This window comes from Jatropha curcas, chromosome 3 (genome assembly GCF_041381405.1).
Source record: "Jatropha curcas cultivar XTBG-Jc1 chromosome 3, XTBG_Jcur_1.0, whole genome shotgun sequence".
NCBI lineage: Eukaryota > Viridiplantae > Streptophyta > Magnoliopsida > Malpighiales > Euphorbiaceae > Jatropha > Jatropha curcas.
In genome coordinates, this window is record NC_143153.1 from 6,238,416 (window position 1) to 6,250,739 (window position 12,324).

The following is a 12,324-nucleotide window of genomic DNA, read 5'->3' on the forward strand; positions in this document are numbered from 1 at the left end:
CCATGGGCTGTAGGTGTACTCACTGGTTTGCATTTGCTAAGTTCAAACCTTTTAAGTAGCTCCCAAGCAAATTTCTTTTGTGAAATAAAAATCCCTTGCTCATCTTGAGCAATTTCAATCCTAAGGAAATAGCACATTAAGCCAAGATCATTCATCTCAAAAACCTGCTGCATCTTCAATCTGAATTCTTGAATTAATTGTAAATTGTTGCCTGTGACAAGTAGATCGTCAACATACACAGAAACGATAAGCACATCACTTCCTTGTTGAGTTACGTAAAGTGTTGCCTCATTCAAGCTTTGTTTAAAACCCAAATTCAGCAAGTAATGATCAATCTTGGCATACCAGGCCCTTGGGGCCTGTTTTAAACCATAGAGTGCTTTCTTCAACAAACACACTCTATTGCTTCTATCATTAAAACCTTGAGGCTACTCAATATACACTTCTTCCTTCAAAGAACCATTTAAGAAAGCTGATTTCACATCCAATTGAAAGACTTGCCAACCTTCACTTGCTGCTAGTGCCAAAATCAATCTAATAGTGTCAAATCTTGCAACTGGTGCAAAGATTTCTGTAAAATCAACCCCTTGCTGTTGAGCGTAGCCTTTAACAACATATCTTGCTTTGTGCTTATTGATGGAGTCATCAAAATTTAATTTCAATTTGAATACCCATTTAGTTCCAATTACATGCTTATTCAATGGTCTAGGAACTAAAATCCATGTTTCATTTTTCATAATCATCTTCAACTCCTCCTCCATGGCAGCTCTCCACTCAGGCAATTTTAAGGCTTCATCCACCTGAGTTGGTTCAAGTGAGACAACATTACATCTGCTGTAAATTTCATCTAGGGATCTAGTCCCTCTAATTGCATAATCATCTTCATCTGATTCTTCTTCATTGTCAACTGGAAGTTCTTGCTCTTGCTGAAAATCAAAAACTGATTTAGAATTTTCTAAACATCTGTCCCGAACCTAGCTCAACTACAAGTACATATATATCCCATTAATTTTCATAATCTTACAAGCTTAACACCTGTAGTCAATGGGTCTTCCAATCAAATATGTAACACATGCAACATTCACAGGTTCATGTTTGCTCAACTGCAGTTTACTCATCTTAGAAACTTTTACAAACACAATATTTCTATATAATTGCAGACCTCTACAAATTATACAATAATAAGAAAATTCAATTAAGAAGAGCCTATAAATCAACTAAACTTTAGTCTATCTAGCTTTGTAGAGGAAAGGATACAATGCTTCTGGCTCATATAGAGGCAGTACCAAGGTTTCCTAAAAAAAAAAAAAATAATAAATAAGTGAAGCGGAAGTGAGAGCTTCAATTTAGTGAATAATAATTACATGCTCATATAATCACACAAAATGCTCCGAGATATTCTAAAAGTGAACATTCATTTAAACACACATATATATGCCACATCAACAGCACCCACAAATAATATCTTCTTCACATAATCAAACAAGTGGAGATTGGTCTGTAGGTCACCATAACCCCCAGCGAGCCGTCCTCACACATGGCCCATTCTCTTATATTGTGTGCACCAGGGATCCGATCCCCATATATGGCCGACCAATCTAATCCTCACTTGACCAGTCCTCTCATTGTTTTTCCATTCTCTCTTTTCTTTTCCATCACCATCAGGAGGCCACCCTGTGGTTTTCCATATAATATATATCATCAGATGCACACAGAGGCACCGATCTCCCCATATATGGTCGACGGTATCATAGTTCGCCTTCACAAACCCCGCAGAGATTCACTTCATCCAATTCCATACAAACAAAGCACATCATTATCATAACACATGTAATCAGGAAGGACAATTAAATGCAAGTGCATCCAACCGTTAAACACTATAATGCAAGTGCACAAATAGACAATCATATGCAAATACAATTAGATATATAAATATATAAGTAATAAATGCTAATAATATAATAATTGGTCCTTGGAAAATTAAATAAATAGACAAAGCGTTATATAATAATGATTTATGTATGATGCAAATGGTATATGCTAGTTATTATTATTCACAATCATAGATGAGAAAATACTTTAATTTGAATTTTGATTTTTTGGAGCATTGAACGAACTAGAGTGATTCTAACAAAATGTATGTAGAAGGAGAGAAAAGAATGAAATAAAGCATGCTCCTAAATAATAATAAAGAATTATCCTAAATAATCCAACAACCTATTTAACAAGTATAATTAATCTTAGATTCTATCGAAATTTCGGTCGAACCTCCCCTAAAAACTGGATTAACCACTTGCTTGAAACCCTAATTTAATAATAAATTCTAAAAGCTCATCCGTCAAGCAATTCACAATATCTATTCCCATCCGTCGTTTATATAATTCACCACCAAGAAGTTTCCGGACCAAATCAACCTCACTAATAGTGTTGCATAATTATAGATATGAAATAACATGCATGGATATTATTATATAAATACACATATAACATGTAATCAACAATCTCATTTATAGTCTCAATTAAAATTAAGGGAAAATTATTTTTCCGTCCATGTATAATGGTTAAAAACGTTACTCAGGACCTGCTTTTTTCAAAATATATTATTACGTCCCTAACTTTTATTTCCGTCCAATCATTTAGTCCTTTCGTTCATTTTTAATTGTTTTACCATGAGTCAACTCACAGTCAAAGGAGAGAGAATTCTTTTATAACTAAAATACCCTCAAATCCCAATTTGTTATCCAACACCCTCTGTACATAAATTGCTTTAGCAACCATTCTCCTTCATCATTTCTAATTCAGAAACCTGTCTTCCCTTACTAAAGTAAAAAATTTTTATCCACTCTTAATTTCTCATCTCCTCCAATATGAACAAAACTATGTCCGATCTCAAACCCATCAAAATTAACTTAGGTATTAATATGAATTAAATAAGTTGTCGGTTGTAACTTAGATCGGCGATTGACATGCATATGCTCTTTATCTTTTCTGTTCGGCATTATTTGTTTGGATTTAAAGTAAATATCGCTGGAATAGTATGATGTCGAATTACACTTTGGGTTGAGCTGTGTTGTGGATCTGTTGAATTGTTGTTATTTCTTCACTATTTATGGATTCTTTGATATGCATCTCGCTACTATATTTCAACAAGCTTTTGCCATTTAAGTCAGTGTATATCACTCATTCTAGCTTGTTTTCATCATCCAAATCCAACTTTATTAACAAAAGTTTGTTAACTCATACCTTTCTGTGTTTAGCATTATCAACAAAGAGTAGGATATGGCAATGTGAAGTCCCAGATAGAAGGAAAGGAAATTTTTGTTGTTTTTTAGAAGGAGAAAGAAATGAGACTCTTAAGATTAAAATTGGAGGAAAAGAGTGGCAGGCATGAGTGATGAGCTGGGGTGGATTATCTTATATTTCTTTCTTTTCTTTTTAGAAGTGAAAATGAGTTTGTTATTTTCTCTCTCCTCATTGTCTCTCCATTTTTACAAAAATGTTAGTTACAAGGCTTAAAATAAGATGAAGGGTTTTTCTTGTATCTTTAACACAAAATAATGGAAAAAATCTCTTAAAATTCATAGATGGACTAAATGGTTAGATGGGAACAAAAATTAAAGATATATTCATGTATTTTAAAAACAAGCAGGTCCTAACTAATATATTTAAAATTTGTATAGGGACCTAACAGTAATTTTCTCTAAAATTAAATTACATCTATTTTTTCATCTAATAAAATTAAAATCTTTAAAAGATGTTACGTCCTTACCATATTTAATATATATTTTATTTAGTATACAATATGATTTTTAGCCTATCCCAAAAAATTTAGATTTAAATAGAAAATTAATATAACCAATCAAAATTAAATTATATTTATTGTTAAAATAATAAAATTAAGGATCCATTGTTAGGATTAATTCAAAATAATATTATTAAAAATATTTTGAGATTTCAATTTTAGTTAGTGCAGATTTTCTGCATAAATTTGATGTTGTTGTTATTAAGATTAATGATTTTTAGGTCTTACTTGATTCACTTGTACCCTTATAAATGGGCATATCCTTTTGTTAATTCAATGAAGTGCTAAACACTGTTAATCATCTTGTGCATTTCTATTTCTCCTTCCCTAAAAATCCAACATTTTTGGTATCAGAGCCTGTCCCTTTGAGCCAAAAAAAAAAAGAGGATACAATGGCCATAAACACTATTCCATTTTCTTCCCCTCTAATTTTTGTTGGTGAAAATTATCAACTATGGGCTGTTAAAATGAAAGCTTATTTACAAGCTTATGACTTATGGGAGCATGTTGAAACAGAAAAAGAAATCCCTCCATTGCCATCCAACCCAACTATGGTTCAAATTAAAAATCATAATGAAGAAAAAGCCAAAAAATTCAAAGCAAAAACCTGCCTCACTCTCTTCTGCTTCGGACATAATTTTCACAAGCATTATGACATGTGAAATAGCAAAGGAGATATGGCACTTATTAAAAATGAGCATCAAGGCAACGAGGAAATGAAATTGATGCAAGTTTTGAATCTCAAAAGAGAATTTAAGATGCAAAAAAATAAAAACATCTGAAGGTGTCAGAGAATATGTTAACTATCTCATGTCCATTGTTAATAAAATTAGATTACTTGGTGTGGAATTTTTCGAAAGAAGGGTGGTTGAAAAAAAAAAAAAAATCTTTTTTTGAGTATTGGAGAGATGTGCTCCAAGAGAACATTGGAAAGATGTGCTCTAAAATAAAGAAAGTGATAAAAGATGCATCAATATTTGAAGAGAAGTGCTTCAAAAAAAAAAAAAAAAAACAATTAAAATTCATTTGCTAGTTTGATGAGGAGTGCATCAATATTTGTTGAGAAGTGCATCAAAATGATGAGTTGGAGAGAGGTGCTTCAACAAAGTTAATTGAGGAGAGGTGCTTCAAATGCTAGACTAAAAATTTTAATTGTTAATTATTGTAATAAAAAAATATTATGTTTGAATTAAGAGGGAATGTTAGGATTAATTCAAAATAATATTATTAAAAATATTTTGAGATTTCAATTTTAGTTAGTGCAGATTTTCTACACAAATTTGATGTTTTTATTATTAGGATTAATGATTTTTAGGAGTATTTTTAGGTCTTAATTGATTCACTTGTAAATCTATAAATATGCATATCCTTTTGTTAATTCAATGAAGTGCTAAATATTGTTAATCATCTTTTGCATTTCCATTTCTCCTTCCCTAAAAATCCAACATCCTTAAAGATATTATATTCTTATCATATTTAATATATCACTTATATACTATATAATATATTTTCGTATATTATCAAGTAGAATTTAGATTTAATTAAGAGTTTAATATAACAAATCATAATTAAATTATCTTTTATTTCTCATTCAATAAAATTAAAGCCTTCTATTATATTTTTGTCAATGTGTAAACTGATTATGGATGTTTTTGACAATCCTAATGTTTCCCATCCATTCTCACTTTATATATATATAATATAATTCTACAATAGCTTACCATCAGTCCCACCATGGCTAAAATAATCCTTGATCCTTCATTCCTGCTATAAGCAATTGGAGAAAACTAATATAATTATCAATAACCTTAGTTAATTTATTCGACAATCATGAGTATGTCAATAAACAGTTACTCTTGCAACTCGAAGCATCAGTACAGCTAAAATAATTAATTACTTGAAGGAAAATGAACAAAAATTAAAGGTATAAGCTTCTTAGTCTGGACATTTCTATGGACTAAGATTAAGTCTGCAAGGTAAATACAGAATGAAAGATTACCATGAAAGCCAAAGTTAACACATAATCACAATAATAACGATCTATGCCGTCATTGAATAGCATAAAAAAAATTAGGATATTGTGACATGCTACTTGATGGAAAAATTTTGCAAGAACAAGGAAAAAAGAAATAAGAAGATATGTAAAAAGAAGTTTAAATTTGTTAATCAATATATACTTTTAGATTTGGGCAGTTTTGGCCCTAAATCTATAAACCGAACCAAAAGATCGATTTTTAAATTTCACAAAGTCAAACAAAATCATCAATTTTTAAAACTGTGGTTTTGGCTCAGTTTCCGTTTGTTTGGATTGGTTTTGGGAATTTGATAAAGAACCTTAATCTATTTCCATTTATCTACATCACTTGCCCATTTTACTTAATTATCCGATATGGAATTTTCCTAAGGGTGTTATGTTCACCCCATTATGGGACTCATTGTCCTCGTTGAGATTTGCACCACCTTTAAACAAAAGAACAAATTAAGAGAAAATTAACGCAGCGGAATAATAGAAATGGGTCACACAGAAACTTACGTGGTTCACACTCAACTCTTTTAGGGCTACGTCCGCGGGACAAACTCCGAATCATTCTTCCACTATTAAAAATAGTAGGCACACGAAGAGAGTAATACAAAAATAGTGGCACTCAAAGTGTTTTCCAAAAACACCCCAAAATAATTTCCTCACTATTTTTCTCTCCCCCTAGTTTTAGGAAACCCATCCTAAAACTAGAAAACTCTCTCGCTAAATTTTCTTTCTTCTTTCTTCTGTGTGTACTTCAAATGAGGCAAATCCTCTCTTATTTATAGGAGAGGCAATGCGAGAACCGTGTGTGAGCTGCACACGGCTCTCCATTTAGGTAATGGTTGGTTGCCAACCTTCTGCCAACTTTTTGACATTTTCAAATAATACGTTTTCCTTTTTTTTTTTTTTTTCTTTTCAAATTTATTGTTGATAAGTGTTATTTTTATAGTATTTTTATTGTGATTTTGATTAAAATTTCTATTACTTTTAATTTATTTAAATTAGTTTTTATGTAATATTGATATGTTTTTATTTAAAAGCTTCCTTGAAACACAACTCACTTGATTTTGAGGAAAAATGTAGGGTTTGGCAAGAAAAAGGACAAAAATAAGGTAAAAACTCATTAAGCACGCTTATGCTACAGTGCTCGTGCTGCTATTGTGCCCGTGCTAATCAGCACGCCCGTGCTGTTATTGCATCATACTTCCAGAGGAGTGCACGCCCCAGCCCGTGCTACAGTGCACGCCCGTGCCAAGCAAGAAATCAATATTTTGAGTCAAGTTGCCAACTAATTCCTACTATTTTCACAAAACACTTTGGATACTCTCTTCACATGCCAGTCAAAGTTCAACCATGTGCAAATGAGAAACCATAATTGAGAGCAATTTATGGCTTGATTTATAAACTTTTCCACCTCACAAAGTTGGACTTTACTCATTAAAGCACAAGGCTTGTTCCCCCAAGAAGTCTATATAAGGAAAGGAAGGAGCCACTCCAAAGGATCCATCTATCTCACCCACTACACTCCACTCTTTCTTTCTCTCATTTTATAGTCTTGTACATAGTTTTATTTTCTTTAGAAGTTAAGTATTCAAGAGTTGTGCAAAGTTTCAAGGAAGCCATCCAAGCAATTCATCACTAGTTCTTATTTCTAAACTCTTAATCTTGTTTATTTCTTTCATTATCTTTATTGATCATGGAATATTTATCAAGTATTGTTGAGTTTTATTTAAGTACTATGTGTAACTAAACTCTTATACTAGGGGGTTTGATGTAGCTTAATCTCTTTTCCAATTTATGCAATTAGATTTATTTTTCCTTATTCAAGTTATGATTTATTAATGAACTTAATGCTTCTAGGCAGAATTTTTCCCTAGATTGATTTATTTCAATTATCACTATCGGAAGAAGGATCTTTGATATGAAAAGGTTAATAAAACACATGAGAATAATAACTTGATGCGGAAGCTATACGGTTTGACTCATGGGGGGTTTTCATAAGTTAATGACCTTAGGTTATGAATTCACCAAACAAACCATAAAACTTAATGATTTAATTCATGTTTGATTGCGCTATTGAAAGATAGGTGATTAGACCGGGTTAAAATAGCTAACAATACATCAGGAGAGCTTGTTAGTGATTTTTGGGTTGTTTCCCCTACTTGAATAATTAAATTGATCAATGAACTAATGAAATAAATTGGATAGAGTTAAGTGATATCAAAACCCCTAGTAGTTTTACTTCCTTGATTTCTTTAATCAATAATTGCTTGCTTAACTTCTTATTTTTACTTGTTAAATTTAATTTCTATAAACAATTTCCTCATTTATCGTTTAAATAATAACAAGATAACATAATTTTGGTACTTGGTATACGATCCCTGTGGATACGATACTCTACTCACTCTATATTACTTGTAGCGATTTCGTACACTTGCGAAAATAAGCTGTCAATTGTGGGTCCCACTTGAGTGGGCACCGCACAACAGTCTGCAAGGTAAATACAGAATGAAAGATTACCATGAAAGCCAAAGTTAACACATAATCACAATAATAACGATCTATGCCGTCATTGAATAGCATAAATAAAAGTAGGATATTGTGACATGCTACTTGATGGAAAAATTTTGCAAGAACTAGGAAAAAAGAAATAAGAAGATATGTAAAAAGAAGTTTAAATTTGTTAATCAATATATACTTTTGGATTTGGGCAGTTTTGGCCCCAAATCTGTAAACCGAACTAAAAGATCGATTTTCAAATTTCACAAAGTCAAACAAAATCATCAATTTTTAAAACTGTGGCTTTGGCTCAGTTTCCGTCTGTTTGGATTGGTTTTGGGAATTTGATAAAGAACCTTAATCTATTTCCATTTATCTACATCACTTGCCCATTTTACTTAATTATCCGACATGGAATTTTCCTAAGGGTGTTATGTTCACCCCATTATGGGACTCATTGCCCTCGTTGAGATTTGCACCACCTTTAAACAAAAGAACAAAAATCGACTGTAATACCAAATGTAAGTACCCAAACTCAGTATGATATTGTCTGCTTGGGATTATCCATCCAGGCCAAGCCCTACTTTAAGATAGCCTTTAGAGTAGACTACCCATTAGCCTACTGATCGTCATCTACCTAGTTAATATAATCATGTGGTTTGCCCTTTGGGTAATACGTGTTGATATGAAAATAAAAGGAGTTAAGATCTCCCCAGAGAATCCATATGTACACGATTTTTGGTATCAGATCATCTCTTCATAAAGTGAAATAGTATCCAATGAATTGGAATTAAATTCAAGCTAGGATAAATAGTAAGTGAAGTTAGATTCTAATCAACTTTAGAAACCTTCGATCTAGGTCAGAAGGCTATGGACTTCTATCTAACGATAATGCCAGATATATAAGAGTTTCAAGTTTTAAGTTTCCTGAAAAGACCATGCGAAGCTTCCATGCCAGGATTTCTATATTCCAGCAGTTCGCGTTGAAGTCGTTGAACTTAAATACTTGCCCAGTATTTGAGCTACCTTTTCTTTACGAAGAATTCATAATAGCATTAAGATTAAGTTGAGCAACGGAGGGCCTAATATTTTATGTTTAATACTCTTTATATCTAACCAGAGAACAACTCTCTTAGAAGGAACTAGATAATCGTAAACCGACATGAAGTGCATCAAAAGACAAAAGGAGTTAGGGATTTGCAAAAGGGCATGAAGTTACTGAGCTTAAGCCCAAAAAGAGTAATTAAAATAGAATTGCGTTCATAAAAGTTTGTGTAGTTTTTAGCAGTCCAACATGGATTTTTCTCATCTAGCTATTAAAATTGAGCCTCAGGATATCAACCATTAGTTTGCACCTTAACCGGTACGACTAAATGACTTGGTCAGGTTTTCCAAACATTGTGATTGAATTTTTTAATGGAGGACCAAATATTGTTCTTATAACAAAAGTAGTATTTTTATTCTATTATTTATGAAGAATTTCAAACTCAATTTTAATTTCACTATTTTTGTTGCGAATAAGTCACATGACGACACCTATATATTTGAAAGCACTTCAAGTATAAGTGAATTATTAATATAATTGAATAAAGGAGAAATGTTATTATAATAAATATTTAAGATATCATTTATATTGAATATTTAGCTTAAGGGAAATAAGGATGGTGTGGAAATGCTTGGTTAGGATTCATCTTACGAATCTATGTTTAACTAAAAAACATATTATGCTTCAAAATAGAAAAGTCAGAAGAAAAAATAAAAGTTATTCGAAAATATCGGCAATATTTTATAGCATTCAGTTAACTTAGTTATTTTATGTTCTATAAAAGCTTAATCACGTCAGTTTAATTTCAAATGAAGGATTGTGTAGTTAGTTCTTTAAATTTGCTTCGCCTTTTGTTCGTATAAGAGAAAAAACAAAAAAAAAAAAAAAAAAAAAGAGAGAAAAAAGAAAAATGTCCATAAAAATAATGGATTCAAAAAAAATTATCTCAGCAATGTCTCTATTGTTACTATTCCTTTCGACAGTTGAAGCACAAGCTGTCTTTGATATAACCAAATATGGTGCTCAAGCTGACGAGAAAACAGATTGTTGCGAAGTATGAGCAAGCGTTTCATCCTGGGATACAACTGTATTTCCTTAGTATTTGATCCTTGAAAAATCACCGCTAATCTTTTTTCCTTTTTTTTTTCAATCCTAGGCTGTAATGTCTGCTTGGAAAGAGGCATGTGCGGCAGGATCAAGCAAAGTTTTGATTCCGAAGGGAACATTCTTGATGGGCATAGTGAAGTTGGAGGGTCCTTGCAAAGGAGCAATGGAAATCGAACTTCAAGGAACCTTGAAGGCTCCGGCAGACCCGAAAGCAATCAAAGGAGAAGGTTGGATCACCATCGATCATGTAGATCAACTCACAATATGCGGAGGAGGTACTTTTGATGGTCAGGGAGAAGCTGCATGGAAGGCAAATGATTGTAAAAATGGCGGAGAAGCACCTCCTATGGTAAATTCCTTTTCGTAATATCTAATACAATTTAACTAACAATTTTAGAAAATCTATGCACCATAACATATTTAACGGAATTTTCGTTGCTTGAAATTTTTATCAGTCGTTAATGCTAAATTGCATCACCAACAGCGTTGTGAAGGACGTGACTTCGCTCAATAGCAAGAATTTTCACGTAAATGTCATTGGATGCGAAAAACTCACATTTGAAAGGTTCAAAATAGATGCACCTGGAACTTCGATCAACACCGATGGAATACACGTAGGACGATCGAAAGAGGTCACTATAATTGACACAAAAATTGGTACGGGTGATGATTGCATCTCTATTGGTGATGGGACAACAGATCTGAAAATCGAAAAAGCAATATGCGGACCTGGCCATGGCATCAGCATAGGAAGTTTAGGGAGGTATAAAAATGAAGAACCTGTTTGTGGAGTCAACGTTAAAAATTGCACAATCACAGGTACCGATAATGGAGTGAGAATTAAATCTTGGCCTGGAATGGAACCTGGCGAAGCAACTAATATTCATTTTGAGGATATTGTAATGAATGATGTCAAGAATCCTGTCCTTATAGATCAAATGTATTGCCCTTACGATCAGTGCCCGAGCAAGGTACTCTTCAATCTAGGAAAAATAAAACTCATACTATGCAATTATAATGCCATTAAAAGATCACTAAAGTTTGTTTCTTCTTTTTCTTATTGTTTTTCTAGGACGCACCATCAAAAGTAAAAATTAGCGATATTACCTTCAAAAATATAAAAGGCACTACTACAACACCTATTGCTGTTCAACTTTCTTGCAGTAATGGCCTCCCATGTGAAAAAGTAGAACTTGCTGATATCGACCTTGTATACTCCGGAAGTGAAGGCCCTGCAAAATCTGAATGCACCAATGTTAAGCCAACAATCACAGGAAAGTTGTCCCCGGCTGGATGTTAAGATAAAAAAATCAAAAAAAGTCTTGAACCATATCCTTTGAATAACAATAATTAATAGTTTGTTAATAAAAATATGCTTTATGCAGAGATGCACCCTTTGTATTCTTGAGTGGTGGATTATAGGCATGCATCCTTGTAATGCTTATAATTTTGCTCGGGTTGCGGATTATGTTAAAGAGAATGAATGAGATATCAAATTTTCATTTCTATCTTATTCCCATTTTATAGTTAATTTTCTTTTTATATTATCTCGTTTTTATTGTTTATCTTTCTTTGTATTGTCTCCGTTTGCGTCATTTTCATTTTCTCATGTTTTAAAAATATATTAATTAAATTTTTTTGAAACCATATGCTCATTCCGCCCCATAATAGGCCTTATTCGACTTTCACATAGACTAGAAAAGCATATTTTATATGGTCAAACCATAAAGCAATAAGTTATTTAAAAATATATTAGATAAATAAAATATAGTGAAATGTGGGAAATTTTTTTCGAAGAGGATTAGCTTGACTTGGGTTCTTATGCTTTAAATATCCATTATAGAATAC

General features: G+C 32.3%; 1 protein-coding gene across 1 annotated transcript; it reads left to right on the forward strand.

The window, feature by feature from the left end:
• The first annotated feature begins 10,192 nt into the window (after positions 1-10,192).
• Positions 10,193-11,982, forward strand: LOC149497422 (exopolygalacturonase-like). The gene is made up of 4 exons (XM_089719804.1): positions 10,193-10,423; positions 10,526-10,825; positions 10,932-11,447; positions 11,549-11,982. The coding sequence occupies exons 1-4, from the start codon at positions 10,280-10,282 to the stop codon at positions 11,774-11,776; spliced, it is 1,188 nt and encodes a 395-aa protein (XP_089575930.1). The 5' UTR covers positions 10,193-10,279; the 3' UTR covers positions 11,777-11,982.
• Positions 11,983-12,324: the final 342 nt, after the last annotated feature.